This window comes from Centroberyx gerrardi, chromosome 6, assembly GCF_048128805.1.
Source record: "Centroberyx gerrardi isolate f3 chromosome 6, fCenGer3.hap1.cur.20231027, whole genome shotgun sequence".
NCBI lineage: Eukaryota > Metazoa > Chordata > Actinopteri > Beryciformes > Berycidae > Centroberyx > Centroberyx gerrardi.
The window spans coordinates 33,363,753-33,379,920 of NC_136002.1; the positions used below are offsets into that span (position 1 = coordinate 33,363,753).

At 44.2% G+C, this 16,168-nt stretch overlaps 2 protein-coding genes across 4 annotated transcripts in view; both read left to right on the forward strand.

Annotated features, from left to right (window-relative positions):
* The first annotated feature begins 5,077 nt into the window (after nt 1-5,077).
* cldn15lb (claudin 15-like b) lies at nt 5,078-10,850 on the forward strand. The gene is made up of 5 exons (XM_071913872.2): nt 5,078-5,294; nt 8,306-8,470; nt 9,199-9,280; nt 10,161-10,274; nt 10,754-10,850. The coding sequence occupies exons 1-5, from the start codon at nt 5,078-5,080 to the stop codon at nt 10,848-10,850; spliced, it is 675 nt and encodes a 224-aa protein (XP_071769973.1).
* A 1,324-nt stretch (nt 10,851-12,174) lies between these two features.
* Nucleotides 12,175-16,168, forward strand: part of atg16l1 (ATG16 autophagy related 16-like 1 (S. cerevisiae)) — a 30,385-nt gene continuing 26,391 nt past the window's right edge. For all 3 annotated transcript variants that reach the window (XM_078284126.1, XM_071913868.2, XM_071913871.2), the window contains exons 1-2: nt 12,175-12,340; nt 13,385-13,496. In XM_078284126.1, coding sequence (XP_078140252.1) covers nt 13,391-13,496 — 106 coding nt within the window. In that variant the 5' untranslated portion in view covers nt 12,175-12,340; nt 13,385-13,390. The remainder of the gene's footprint in view (nt 12,341-13,384; nt 13,497-16,168) is intronic.

Genomic DNA, 16,168 nt, shown 5'->3' on the forward strand with positions numbered 1-16,168 from the left:
CTTCCCTTCTCTTCTCTTCGCTCCTCTTCCCTTCTCTTCTCTTCTCTTCTCTTCTCTTCTCTTCTCTTCCCTTCTCTTCCCTTCCCTTCCCTTCTCTTCCCTTCCCTTCCCTTCCCTTCTCTTCTCTTCTCTTCTCTTCTCTTCCCTTCTCTTCCCTTCCCTTCTCTTCCCTTCCCTTCCCTTCCCTTCTCTTCCCTTCTCTTCTCTTCTCTCCTCTTCCCTTCTCTTCTCTTCTCTTCTCTTCTCTTCCCTTCTCTTCTCTTCTCTTCTCTTCCCTTCTCTTCCCTTCCCTTCTCTTCCCTTCTCTTCCCTTCTCTTCTCTTCTCTTCCCTTCCCTTCTCTTCTCTTCTCTTCTCTTCCCTTCCCTTCTCTTCTCTTCTCTTCTCTTCCCTTCTCTTCCCTTCCCTTCTCTTCCCTTCTCTTCCCTTCTCTTCTCTTCTCTTCTCTTCTCTTCTCTTCTCTTCCCTTCCCTTCTCTTCTCTTCTCTTCTCTTCCCTTCTCTTCCCTTCCCTTCTCTTCTCTCCTCTTCCCTTCTCTTCTCTTCTCTTCTCTTCTCTTCCCTTCTCTTCTCTTCTCTTCTCTTCCCTTCTCTTCCCTTCCCTTCTCTTCCCTTCTCTTCCCTTCTCTTCTCTTCTCTTCCCTTCCCTTCTCTTCTCTTCTCTTCTCTTCCCTTCCCTTCTCTTCTCTTCTCTTCTCTTCCCTTCTCTTCCCTTCCCTTCTCTTCCCTTCTCTTCCCTTCTCTTCTCTCCTCTTCCCTTCTCTTCTCTTCTCTTCTCTTCTCACTGCTGAGCTGCCAGCTTATTGTTTTATATCCCAGCCTGTTGATTTTGAACACGTCTCTGTCTGATTGTAATAATAGAGGTGAATGACGCTCGAAACAGAGTTAATGTACAGCAGTCATCATTTTACAATGTTTTTGAACCAAATAAAAGGTTTATTTAAACGTGACTGAAGAATCAGTGTGTCGCACAGATCAGACTGAGGTCAGAGGATAGAGAAAGAAAACAAAATGTGTTATCTTGAGATAATGACAGAAATATCCAAGAAAATGAACTTAGCACAGGAAAACCGCATAAATAAGATGTAGTTAGTTACCGTATGTAGTTATATTTGTCCTCAATGGACTTCTGTACGTTACACTGTAGATATGATGGAACAAAACCTGAACCCTGAAGGACACTCCCCCCCCCCCCCCCCCCCACACACACACACACACACACCCTTCTGTTGCCTGCCAGTTGTATATTAACCAGCTATAAACCCATAAGGCCCGTCACTAGCAGGATTACAGCTGTAAAGTGTCAGTTCCAGCAGGTTTGGTTCGATCCTCATCAGTGGAGGGATGAGGAACTGCTGGTTTTTCATCTCTTTCCCCTTCAGGTCCTCATCTTCAGACTGTCCTAAAGTGTCAGTCTGCCAGCTGCTCCGGTTTCTCACTGACCAGCTCCATGATACAGACTCTGAGGACAGACTGAAGCTCGGCAGCGAGGGAGAAACCCAGCAGCATCTTCATCACTCCTCATCCTCACTTCTCATCTTGGAGTTTTTCCAGTGCCGTTAAAAACAACAAAACACAATGTCATGCAAAGTCATGTAGACAGATTGAGAAGAGAGAAATGTGAGAAAAGCAGCAGAATAAACCAAGAAGACAGAGAAGACAAACACGTTGTGTTGCCATGCAACAAGTGACACTGACATGCAAACATTAAGACAGTTTATACAACAGGTAGTTCAGTCCAGTCATTTGATTGGACGAGGCGTTCCATGAGCTGATGTACAGTATATCACTCTCTGTATCACTCATCTGATCTAATAGAAACAGCTTCTGTGTTGTTGAACTGAGACCAATAAAAGACAAAAATCTCAATCTGTTGTCTCAAATTACCGTTATTTGTGTGTGATGACCGGACCGCGGCCTGCAGTGTGATGACCGGACCGCGGCCTGCAGTGTGATGACCGGACCGCGGCCTGCAGTGTGATGTCACTTTAATGACGAGCGGATCAACAGTCTGACTGCAGCAGGAAAACACAAGCAGGTCTGAAGTCCAGTAACCGGCCGGTCTGATAAGAGACGAGTCTGTCTGTCTGCCTGCCTGTCTGTCTGTCTGTCTGTCTGTCTGTCTGTCTGTCTGTCTGTCTGTCTGTTTGTCTGTCACTTCACTGAAAACACTGCAGCAACAACCTGAACATGGAAAACTACAAAAATCAATTTTCTAGATGAAACTCAGTCCTGGACCTGAGTGTTTATCCTGTGACATATCTTTTGTTTTTACCATACAACTAATACTACTACTAATACTACTACTATTGCTACTACTGCAATTACTAGGCAAGACGAACTTTATTTATATAGCACATCTCATACACAAGGGAAATTCATTGTGCTTCACATAAAACACAAAAAATACAGAATTTGTCTTGTAAAATGACATTTTCAACTCATAAAATGACATTAAAAATAATGAAAGATAAAATAGATAAGTAAGGATAATAATAAAACATTTAAATAAAAGAAATAAATACTACTATTACTACAAATATTCTTTGTCTTATTCTTATTTTAGGGTTACAACTGTTTTGGTTCTCCATGGAACCAGTAACTGAAATCACCCAACAACCAGAACTAGAGATGAAACAGATCAGCTCAGACCACGTGTTCAGTTCTGTGGCTGCGGAAACCTCTTAACTTAACACTGAGGAGTTGTGTGTTTGTGTTTGAGGTGTTCACGTGACGCTCTGACCCCACCGAGTTTCATGTCTCTAAGATCCATGAAACCCGTTCATAACCCGGCGCGTCTTTCAAAAAATTCCCCGTCAACGTGGAAAATCAGTGTGTTTTTCCCCAGTTTCTGAAGCGCTGCCCGGCTGGAGTTGAGAGGTTTTCGGGCGTCACGGCGATGTGTGTCCAGGGTTCACTGACCTGCTCACCGACCGCCTCGCCGGAGCAAACTCAGCTTCACTAAATCGACTCCGAGCAGCAGAGGAGCAGAGCCGGGACCTGCAGAAACAACCAGAGACGAGCCGAACTTCACTTCAGCATCAAGATCCATCCTTCAACCTTCAGCTGTCGGTAAGGACCGGCCTCTTGTTGTTTTTTGTGAAAATGTTAATTTTCAATAATCAATAAGAGTATTTTATTGATCTGTACAGTGAAGGTGTTTCTCAGCATGAATGATCTTGTCTGTTCCTGTGTTCTCCATCTGAACCTGTAAAGATGTTCTCCTGTTCTAGTTTGGAAAAGTAATTTAATATAATATTGTATTCTGAGTGAATCAGGAGGCGGAGCTCACGTGACTAGAAACAGGACAACAGGTTTTCATTTATTGAACCATGAGAAAAACCTGATTCAGCTGCCTGACCTGAAGTCACAATTTATGAAACGGCATTTTAAGAGCATCCTGCTTCCTTAATGTGATGTATTTCCTGTTGAAACAGGAAGTTGGGGCGGAACATAACACAGGGAGGGATCATTCAAAAGTCTAAACCAATGGGAGATCAGTTAGGGAGAGAAAGGCAGTTTTATTGGCTGGGAGGGGCGGAGGGGCGGGACTGTTCAAAAATCTGTAATGTTTTATTGGTTGAATTTTTATTTATGCCTCCTGGTGCTCGATGATGTCATCATTAAAGATTTTCTGTCTTCCAGCAGATTTTGATATAAAAATACAATAAAATATTTTTTTGGTCATTTTTTAGCATAACTTGTCAAATAGGTGTATGATATGACAGAATGAGCTAAAAAAAAGGGGGGGGGGGATTCATTTCAGTGTGACTTTAAAGGTACAGTACAAATGAGTGGTGCATAACGTTTTGTGAGATGTAATTCAAAGGTTAGCCTATATGAATACCTTGTAAGAGACTAAGAAGTGGTCTCATTTTGATGACATCATTGCCTCTTTGTCTCACCCTGCATTAAAGTGATGTCGGGTCGTACTTTTCTCCAAGTCAGGAACACGTCACAACTCGGCCGTCCGAGTCGTTCGCGTTCACGTGCTTTATGGTCGGAAAACTGTTTCCTAAACTGTTTCCACACGCTGCAGCCTTCCAGGCTAACATTAGCAATCCAGCTAGCGATAGCCTGGCTAGCAAGTAATCTTCGGCTATTTCAGGGGATTCTGAATGTAAACACCACAAACTGAACGCCGCAGCACATTGTTGTCAAGGAATATCCACGTCTTTAAATTTGTACTTGTGGTTAAATTTCGGCTTTATTGTTCGATTTTTCTTATGTTCTCGTACGACTCTGCGCTCTGTTCAGTACGGAAGCCGAGAACGGCCGTGCTTACAATTATTTTTTAATGCAACATTACACAAGTTAATTATTTCGTTATCTCGAGATAACAAAGCTCGTTTTCTCGAGATAACGAGATAATTAATTCGTTATCTCGAGATAACAAAGCTCGTTTTCTCGAGATAACAAGATCATTAACTCGTGATCTCGAGATAACGGCATTAAAAAAAATAATTGCAAGCACGGCCGTTCTCGGCTTCCGTAGTTCAGCCATGTGCAGCTGTAATCCTGATTTCTCAGATTTGATCATCGACAGAATCAGGAGTTCATGTGACTTCCTGGTGGAAACTCCTTCAGACTGTAGATCTGACGACACTTGAATGCAGCGTGAGACCTGGGGCCGGTCGTTTAGATTAGTCTAAACCTCAGACTGGTCTTAGATTCTCAGGTTAGACTCGTCTGATTAAGACTGACTTTTGCATAAATATTGAATATATTTGAGGTAGGAAAGTTAGCCTCCCTTCCTCCTAGCTAAACTTGAGTTAAGAACTTTGTTGCTATGGCAACAAGTCAGCCTGTCAGAGTGGGAAGTTTAAATACCTGTTTCACACAAGATGGTTTCAGGTTTTCAGCAGGTGAACAGGGTGTTGATCGAGGTGTCGCTGTTTCAGCTGCTGTTTATTCTCTTCTGCCAAGTGTCTTATTTTACCTACAATGCACCATCTAGTCAGTCTTCTGTAATCTTCATTTCACTGTGACTGGCTTCAGTCCAGTCCAAGGTGTTCAGTGTATGGCTGTAGCGTTGTTGGTGCGGTCTCATGTTGATGACCTCACTGCCCGGTCCCAGGCATGGCCCTGGCCCTGCAGGTTCTGGGTCTGGTGCTGGGTGTCCTGGCCTGGTGCCTGCAGTCCAGCTGCACCAGCTCCCAGCTGTGGAAGGTGCGGAGCCAGGCGGACTCGGTGGGCAGCGGCCTGTGGCAGTTCGAGGGCCTGTGGATGAGCTGCGCCGCCTCGTCCGCCGGGTCGGTCCAGTGCAACAGGTACAAGACGCTGCTGGGGCTGCCAGGTGAGACGCCGCACTTCACTGTACATCCATTTATTTCTATTTATTTGGATGTTTTGAATTTGTTCTAGCATGGATTAGTAGAACTCAAACTCAGACTCGAGTACTGAGGACTTGACACAAACATGACCTTGGAGACTTGGACATGACCTTGGTGGGACTCGAGGTTTGGTGACTGACTACATCACTTCCTGGAAAGCAGACAGCTGTGATGTTCGACTCAATCAGGAACCGGCGGTTATAAACCGTCATAAGTTTCAATGCTGAGTCACTCAGTCCAACACTCACATGATCAAGTTTGTCAAGTTTATAGACAAAGTTAGACCAGAGCCATATGTAGACAGAGTTAGTCCAGTTAGACCAGAGCCATATATAGACAGAGTTAGTCCAGTTAGACCAGAGCCATATATAGACAGTTAGTCCAGTTAGACCAGAGCCATATATAGACAGAGTTAGTCCAGTTAGACCAGAGCCATATATAGACAGAGTTAGTCCAGTTAGACCAGAGCCATATATAGACAGAGTTAGTCCAGTTAGACCAGAGCCATATATAGACAGAATCGGGCTGAACATGTGTGGTGAGCTTGCAGCTGCTCCAAGGTTCATGAACCAGGAAGAACCAAAGGAACAACGAATTCAGCGACTCCTGGAGAACAACTGACAAACAAAGCTTCAATATTAAAGAGGAACTAAACCCCGAACCTGATCAAGACGATCAAGGCAAAAATGCCCCAAAAATAATCTAAAAAACCCCCAACAAAACAGTGCGTTTCGACTGCAGTCTCCGTTTGTCTACAGCTGTGAAATATCGGTCAGATCCGACACTTCCTGGTCCAGTATGATTACCTCCATCAGAGGAGGAGCGGCCGGTTTTATGGCTTCTGGGCAAAGAGCAAAGTTCCCATCAGCTGAAACCGACAGACAGACAGGCAGGAAGAAGAGGAGAGAAGACACATTTTCACATTCATTACACTTTGGCGAGGAAAGTGATTCTGAGAGAGAGAGAGAGAACGATCTGAGTCACCTTCATTTTCCATTTAAGCTTTTTAAAGAGTTTGAAAGTCTTATTTTTCTGTTCCGGTGGACGTCTGAGCCCGAGACGGAGAGACAGACCTGAGGCGGGTTTTTTTTGTCGTCCTTGACATTATTTCTGAGAGAGTTTTCCGGTGGCGGCGTCATGACGACGGCGCGGGAGCTGTCCGGCTTCCTGCTGGGCCTGGGCGGCTGGCTGCTGGCCGGAGCCTGCCTGACTAATGATGTCTGGAAGCTGTCCACGGTTTCCGGTAGCGTGATCATTTCCACACGCCAGTACCAGAACCTGTGGCGCTCGTGTGCCGAGGACAGCACCGGCGTCCAGAACTGCAGGGAATTTGAGTCGTTACTGGCTTTACCCGGTAGGTCCGGTCAGAGGCGGAAGAAGTCCTGACTCAAGTAAAAGTGCAAATACTCATCTAAAAATATGCTCTGGTAAAAGTTGAAGTACTGTTTCAAATCCTTTACTCAAGTCAAAGTATAAAAGTACGTGGTCTTAGATTTACATATAGTATAAAAGTAAAAGTAGTCGTCTAAAAGAGTCATTTTCTAATGTTCCAAACTGGTTCTCTGTTGTCATTCCTCTGAATCCCAGATGAGAAAGAGGGATTTGCAGTTGAAATCATGGGTTGATCTGGCTGCACCGTTTTTGCGCTTTGACCTAATTGCATTTGTGGGTTTTCCAAGGCTGAGGCGCAAAATAACATGTCCATAATCTGTACAGTATGTGATTTATCAAGATCCGGTGGCCGTTATCTGTTGATTGCACACGGAATTTAAGAAAACTAGCTATTGTACGAATCGTTTGGCCTTATATTTGCGCAGTTGCAATTATCTGTGCCTCCGCTCATTTGCGTCCTGCTTTAGTAAACACCTTGCACTGGCCATGCCAATCGCTCCCTCAGTTGCTTTTGCGCTGCGCCTGGAATTGCGACATGTTAGTAGATCCAGACCTAGATTTGTCAGTTGGGTGCCGGGTTGGAAGAGCTTCGGAGGTTCTACACTAACTTTGTCTTGGTCTCAGCTTGTTTCCAGGCCTGTAGAGCATCGATCTGCAGCTGATCGATGCATAAGAGTCATCCCATTTAGGGCTGAACAATTAATCAAAATTTTTATCGAAATCGCAATATGGCCTACTGCAATTTTCAAATCGCAGGAGGCGCAATATTTGTTAAAGGCAAAATGTGTGTCAAAATACCATTTTAAATATTATTAAATATTATAAAATATTGTTTTAAATATTGTCGTGCTGCAGAGATGTCCTGGCCTACACGTCATATTCTGCAGATCTGTACCAAACATCTTTGTTTGGTACAGATCCCCGCAAAAATCACACCATAATCATTTTAATACGTATTTCAATGAAAATGAGAATAATGATGTAAAAATTATCATTCCTTCTAATATCGCAAATTGCAATATCAGTCAAAATAATCGCAATTAGATATTTTTTCAAAATCGTTCAGCCCTAATCCAATTACAAAATGCTGTTTATTCATTCTGGAAAAAATCATTACCTGAAGTTCATTAAGGGTCGGTGTGGGTTCAAATCCTCAGACTGGCTGGGAAACTTTGGGTGGGGAAAGTGGATGATCATCTTAACGGCCCTCAAGCTGCCCTAAAGCAAGGCACTTAACCAGTGAGCTGCTCAGTGTTCACCAGTATCAGACTGGTTGTACTGGTCAGCTCCCAGTGTGAGTGTTGAACTGTAGAAAAATCTAGAGGATCCAGTCTGTGGATGTGTTCTCATTTCTCCTCACCCAAAGACTTTTGTTACCTACTGTCCTTTAAAAAGTACCATCAACTGTTTTAATTCTGTGTTATTAATCATTTTGTACGAGTCGGTGTCACGTTCTTTAAAAGGATATCTCCTGCTCCCAGCTCCTCTTCCTCCTACTCTGCTCTCATGTTTCTCTGCATCATGAACTGTTTTCTCGCTACCTGACCTCTGACCTCTGACCCCCGGCCTGTGTCGGTCCCAGCTCACATCCAGGCCTGCAGGGCTCTGATGATCCTGTCCCTGCTGCTGGGCCTGGCCTCCATCATCGTCTCTGTTCTGGGACTCAAATGCACCAAGATCGGCAGAACCTCGGACCAGGCCAAAGGGAAGATCGCCCTGACCGGTGGGAGCCTGTTCATCCTGTCAGGTACGGCGTGGCTCCGGTCCTCTGGTTCCATATGAAGTCTCACTTCCCATCGCTGGTCGTTTTGCATCCCTCTTAGTAAGCATTAACCCAGATAGGGATGCAGAATCGCATGAGTAAGAGCAGCTTTCTTCCAGCTTCCTAAAGGATATGTTTGTCGATTTTGTACCTATGTATAATTATTATTCTTCCATCCCTGTAGTACTTGGACCCACAGACAATATTGTCTCCAGAGTCAGCTGTCTGTTGAAACAGCGACAGACAGACAATATTGTCTGTGGGTCCAAGAGCTACAGGGATGAAGAGACTCATATATAGGAACAAAATCAATGAACTGATCCTTTAAGGAAGCTGGAAGAAAGCAGATTGGGCTGCTTCTACTCTATTCTGCATCCCTATCTACCCTGTTGTTTTTCTCTGGATTTATGCAACAACAGACAAAAACACTGTGATGAACCTGTTCTGTTAGCTCTTTAGTAGCAAATGTGAATTGATCTGAATTAACCATGTGTTGGTAAACAGGATACACAAATTGGAATTAAAATGTTCTGTGCTGGTTTAAAAGCAAGAGAGAGAGAGAGAGAGAGAGAGAGAGAGAGAGAGAGAGAGAGAGCAAGAGACAGAGGAGTCACATCTTACAACAGTCAAAACATATAAAAATGCAACAAGAATAAGTGGAGAGAGGATCTTCAGACTGAACTGGTTGGTCCTGAGCGCTGTCCCTCCCTCAGGTCTCTGCACCCTGACAGCAGTGTCCTGGTACGCCGCCCGGGTCGTCCAGAACTTCTACGACCCGTACTACGGAGGAGTCAGGTGGGTCGGACGCAGAGGAGAACGTCCTTAACAAGGAACTAAACCCCAAACCCAAACCTGTGTAAAGCCTGACATAAAGATAAAAACATGCTACTGAAACTGCCATCTGCCATTGGCTGATCTTTGGTACCGGGTGATGATGTCACCACCTGTTGTACTCTATAGAAGGTGACATCACCTGGTACCAAAGATGGTGGAGGAAGTGAGTGAGAAACTCTCTCCTCCCTCAACAGCTACTGCCGAGGTTCCTCTGAGCAACACCTCATACTGACAAATACATTTTACTACTACTATCTACGTTTTGAAATACTGAGCAACACATATCAGGAAATACTACTACTACTACTACTACTACAATTACTACTACTACTACTACTACTTCTACAATTACTCCTACTACTACTACTACTACTACTACTACTACTACTACTACTACAATTACTACTACTACTACTACAATTACTACTACTACTACTACTACTACTACTACAATTACTACTACTACTACTACAATTACTACTACTACTACTACTACTACTACAAGTACTACTACTACTACTACAATTACTACTACTACTACTACTACTACTACAATTACTACTACTACTACTACTATTACAATTACTACTACTACTACTACTACTACTACTACTACAATTACTACTACTACTACTACTATTACAATTACTACTACTACTACTACTACTACTACTACTACTACTACTACTACTACAATTACTACTACTACTACTACTACTACAATTACTACTACTACTACTACTACTACTACTACTACTACTACTACTACTACTGCTGCTAATAATAATACTGACACCTGTATGGTCTGCTGGACTGACCCTGTCTCTCTGTGTCCCTGCAGGTTTGAGCTGGGTACTGGTCTGTATCTGGGCTGGGCCGCTGCCTGTCTGGCCATACTGGGAGGCTCTCTGCTCTGCTGCTCCTGCAGGAGAGGCCCGGCGGCGCCCCCCGCAGGGTAAATACCGCTCTGATACCACCGCAGTACACCGCTGCTGTGTATAATGCTGGGGTCTGTGAAGAGGTGCTGGGCAGCCGCTAGCCATATGATCTGATGCTGAGGTCGACTGGTCGGATCACATGGTCTCATACAGCTCAGTGCAGAGTGAGGCACTAACAGACAGAACTGTGAGGCCCTTTATATCATGTCAAGACAAACAGTCTCGCTGGCGTCCATGTTTCTCTCCTGGTTTGTTGAAACTGGACCGCACAGAGGAAGTAAACAACCAGCCAGCTGCAGATTTACAACTTCCAACTTTTAGGTAGCTGGTGGACAACAATAACTAATTGTCAAGGCAGTCTTGAACTGGAGATATGGCAGATACTGTGTCTCATGTGATGTGTCTGTCTGTCATGTTCTGTTAGGATTTGTTTATTAATAAGTGAGAATCATTACATTTCATCACTCCATGTTTCATGTCTCTGTCTGTCCCACAGGCAGTATTCATACAACTACTCCACAACGGGACAAGGACAGAAGATCTACAGAGCGGCTCCTGTGTCAGAGTCTGGCAGCTCCAAAGCTTATGTTTAAAACACCAAGATGTTATTATTCTGTTCTGTTTCTTTATTTCCAACTGTTACTGCATTGAGGGTTTTTGCTGCCGTAAACACACAGCCTCAGTCTGAGGCCGGATCAAGTTCTAATTTAAAGGAATCCAGTGAGTTTTGGAGAAACTGTCCCGTTGGTCAACTTCCCAGTGAACATGTGAGGACATGGACACCAAAATCATCCACGTGTCCCCGGTGGATCTGGTGCTCCATGCTAACACTTTAGCATACACTATGTGGAGTGATAGCAGGCTAAAGCTAAATTGTAAGTTATACAGGTTTGGCAGTTTTGTGTAGTAGACTGATAAAAAGTATACAAAATATGATATAAAAATAATGAATAGTGTTGAATGGATGGTTTTTGTGTCTATGTAACAGGACAATTGACCAAAAACTCAGTGTTTTCCTTTAAGAGAACAAACTACATTGTTGTTTCTGCTCTGCAGTGTTTTCCAGCAGGATAGAAAACGTTTTATTGTGATGAGCGTGCATCTTGTGATTTATACCTAATTCTTTTATATTATCTGTGTGGGTGTCTGACAGAATGACACCTGACATTAATACATCTGAGACGACATGAAGACGAAGACAGATCAGGTCAGAACAGGTCCAAGACTTTTTAAATGTGGTGTCAGTCTGGAGGCAGACGGTCCTGAACCTCCTGTCTCACCAGACTCAGACTGTGGACTGTCTGTGTTTTTAATTTTGACATGTTGTAAATAAAATGATTCCTGAAGCTGCGTGGGCTCTCTGTCGTCTGCTGTCAGCTGGATATATCTGGAGTGATTTTCTGATTGCAAGACCATATATTGTGCTTATTAAGATTAGGACAATAATAGATTAAAAGTTGATAAATATAACACACATTTTATGTCCGATAACAAAGGGAGGAAGTGAAGCTAGACAGATACTCAGTTCATTTCTGATGCTTTGCTGTTCTGTTCATGCAAATAATAGATTTGATATAGTTTTTCAAATGTGTAGTAAATATGTAAAAGTGGTCTCTCTTATCCTAAATTAACATTTGTGCATAAAAAATTATCCCAATTAAACAAATTTGCTATATGTAGTAAAACAGACCATCAAAATGTGTTGTGAAACCATTTTGTTATTCAAAAACATTTTCCCATTCGTCCAAAACTTGTAAAAATAGGTGTTGTACAGTTCCTGGTTTCGGTTATTCTGAAGTAACATTACATGAGTTTGATGCCATAAAACCTCCTTGCTTGATACAGAACTGTCTGCCAGCCCCACCCTTCAATTTAGATCTGACGTCATTTTCCTGCGACACTCCAGGAAGTCTGCTGTCGGAGCCAAAATGGACATGAAGTCGAACGAGACAACCGAAGAAGCAGATGTTGGCTAGCCAGTTGAATTGGATTATTTAAGACCAAACACTTTGAAATATCGACAGTGCGGTCGGCAGTGTGTCCCGCACCGAAGCAGCCCGCGGCCCGGACGCAGTTAGATGGTGTGAGTTGTCGCTTTTCTCAGCTTCGGGCGCTGCGAACGTCTCAAGCTAGGAGCTAAGTTAGCATGCTAAGCTAACGAGCATTACATGTCAAGTCACGGGTGTTTATGTTTGCCTGCTCCGGGATTGGCTGCTAATCAGCTCGCAAATACCGCACAGCAGTCCCAGTATCAACGCGCTTGCGTGTTTTCTAGCTTGTAACGGTTCTAATTTGTAATAATTTAGCAGATACCGTGCCGGGTTGCTGCGTGGCTTGCCTGGATGCCTTCCTGCTTGTTGTGCTTTCCTTCAGTAACATCTGCTAACTGAGAGGGCAGCTAGCTACTGACCAACAGTAACGTTAGGCAGTTCAGAGATATTAAGTTGGCTAACCGCCCCGATACTTCACCTTCTCTCGTGCGAGGAGAGAGCAGCACGACAAACGCCCTTTAAAAATCTGGTGCTTTAATGTTTCGTCGCTTCTCGGTAAACGTAAACACTGTAAAACACGGCTGTGCATTATATACATTGTAAAACCTTTTCCTTTTCTGGATCGTTTGGTTCCTGTGGTAAATTCGGCATACATCCAATATACCAGGCAGTTCCTGTTTTAATAAAGTTCAACCTTCCTACACAAAAACACATTGTGGTGGGCGTTGCGAGCAGTGAGACCCAGCTCTAAAGGTTTAAATATAACAGAAATATGTGCTGCTGGACGGATCAGACGTATGCCGAATTTACATCTAGGCCCCGCAGATTCCTTAAAACTCTGAAGTTTTGTTCTACCAGGTATGCCAGCATTATCTCACAGTAAACTGACAGATTTTCAATGGAATCTGGCGTCAAGTTATTCAAGTTCCACAGTTTACCTGTTTGACATAGAACGTTTTAGAATGAGACTGAGAAGTAGATGATGATGTTCATTTTTGTGTGGTTAAAAAAACATCACAAGTATGATTATTTTTGCATGCTGTGAAATTCAGGTCTGGTGGTAGTGTTGCCATGTGTTCTGACTGAGTTGTGTGTGTGTGTGTGTGTGTGTGTGTGTGTGTGTGTGTGTGTGTTAGGTGGCCATGGCGGAGCGGCGGGTGGAGTGCACATGGAAGAGACACATCGCAGAGCAGCTGAAACACAGAGACAGAGTCCAGCGGCACGCTTTTGAGGAGATCATCCACCAATGTTCGTATATCTGATCAGTTAAAGCTGCCAAACACTATTCATGATGATTACAGTGTGCTGTCTACACAGTCTACTAGTATGCTCATCAGGTTCCTTATGATTTATAATGTCACTCCAACATCTGGAGTCACGTGTAGTGAGTTACGCAAGTTTTCTGTATTTTTCTGGTGTTTCACAACCTGGAACCATCAAACTGCCTGTTACCAGCAGGCAGTACAGGTGTTGGTATGAGCTGCATGCAACATCATCAGAATGATCCTATGAATTGTCGGGCCAAAGATCGACATTTCTCTCCATCTACTTAGTGATTCCTAAAGGCGGCGGTGTGTTTACAACAAAGCTGAAAAAATATAAAGTTAAAAAACACAGTGGTCAAATTTCCAGGCTTAACAAACACAATACGATTGGATACCTGATGTGAGGTTCAGGATCAATACAACCAGGATACGATGTCTGACTGTGCAGAATTCTGTTTATTTCTGAGACTCAGATCTTTCTAGCGATGCCATTGGCTGCTAAAATGTAAACAACAATTTAAAAATGTCATTACAAAGTGACAATAATATAGTTTGGATGGAGAGCTTGTGAAACTGTGATGTGATGGCATCTTAGTGATTACTACAGCAGAATAACATGGAGCTGATATCACCATTCATGTTCCTGACAGCAGAATAACATGGAGCTGATATCACCATTCATGTTCCTGACACAACATACAGACTGACACATGTTGTATTGAGATATATTGAATTTCGACATGTCTTCCCGTCCCTAACATGTAAACTCTTGCCTGCTGCCACGCCCCCTGTGGCCAGCTGGTGTGACAAGTTAATCAGCTGTTCTTTGCCCCATGACCAATCTCTCCACAAGTTTTGTGCAAATCCATTGAGAACTTCTTGAGAAATCCTGCTAACAGACAAACAAACACACCGGGGAAGGAAACCGAGACGCTTTCCCACAAGGCAGCACACCCAGTCATGTGATATTTCAGACCAATAGCAGACGGTTACAGTGGCGGCCGGTGAGCCCGTTCGCTGTGGAGGCTGAAGCCAGCGAGGCGCTTTGTGTTTTCCACAGACGTGTCCCTTTGTCCGTACCAACCTGCCGAAATTTGTTTCCATGGTAACTGCATGGCGGCCTTCAGGAGGAATGCCGCTCCTGAGTGTGAAGGCTGCTGGCAGAGCTCCAGATCTAGATCTAATAGATCCTGGCCGCGGCGTCCTCCGTGCCGTGACCGTCCCGCTGTCCAGATCAGCTGGTTCTGGATCAGCTGGCTGTGAGTCAGCCGCTGCAGGCAGACACACTCACTGCTGCAGACTCAGCTGTCTGGCTGCTGGGCTGTCCGACCTGTGCAACAGCTGAACTCTAGCTTAGCCTGCTTGTTTTTATCTTAATCATTAATTATATTTCTTTTAAATGATTTTTTTTTGTTTAAAGATATGTTTTTGGGCGTTTTCACCTTTTATTTGACAGTTGAAAGTAGAGACAGAGAGGACAGAGGGGAGAGGCAGGACAGGGGAGAGGCAGGACAGAGGGGAGAGACAGGACAGAGGGGAGAGACGGGACAGAGGGGAGAGACGGGACAGAGGGGAGAGACAGGACAGAGGGGAGAGACAGGACAGAGGACAGACGGGACAGAGGGGAGAGACGGGACAGAGGGGAGAGACAGGACAGACAGGACAGAGAGGGGAGAGACGGGACAGAGGGGAGAGACGGGACAGAGGGGAGAGACGGGACAGAGGGGAGAGACGGGACAGACGGGACAGAGGGGAGAGACGGGACAGAGGGGATAGACGGGACAGAGGGGATAGACGGGACAGAGGGGAGAGACGGGACAGAGGGGAGAGACGGGACAGAGGGGAGAGACAGGACAGAGGGGAGAGACAGGACAGACAGGACAGAGGGGAGAGACAGGACAGAGGGGGGGTAACGTGTCCACATGGTCCACTGAGCCACCGGGACGCTCCTGCTTTACATGATTTAACTCGATATGTTTCACTTAAATGTGATGCTGCATTATAGTGTGAACTCTGTAGTCGTGTTTGTGTTACACTGTCTGCACTTTATAGTATATACTTTATCTTTATGTGCGTGTCACCTGAGGGTGAATCCACGTCTCCCATGTGATGTGACTCTGTGATGAATGTTAAATGAACTGTTACCTGCTGTGACTGTGTTTCTAAAGGAGTAGTTCACCCAAAACCCTTAAGTCATTATCCCCTCACCTTCATGACAGTTGAAACAGCAGTTATGTGTGTTATGTTATGTTTGTTTGTCCTCATGACACACAGCAGTTAGCTGCTGCTGCATGTCAGCCTTCTCCAGAGAACTAAAGTGAACAGGAAATGGTTCTTTGGAGTTCCAAAAAGGTAAAAAAAAAAAAAAAAAAAAAACCTACGCTTCCTCCAAACAGCAGAATCCAAGTGTTCTGAAGCCAAACGACTGCACTGTGGGTCCAAAAGTCCATTTTTACCTCATTATTGTCTAGTGTGTTTACACCAGCCAGCACTGCTGTAGCAAGCAGCTGCTGCATGTTGGAAATATTGCAATTATGGGTAGAGTGCACGTGAACGACCCAATAAAGTGTTGATTACTAATGGGAAAGTCGAATTTTACATACCCAAGATGCAACGTTCTCACCCTTTGTTTAACTGTTAGGACATTCATAACAA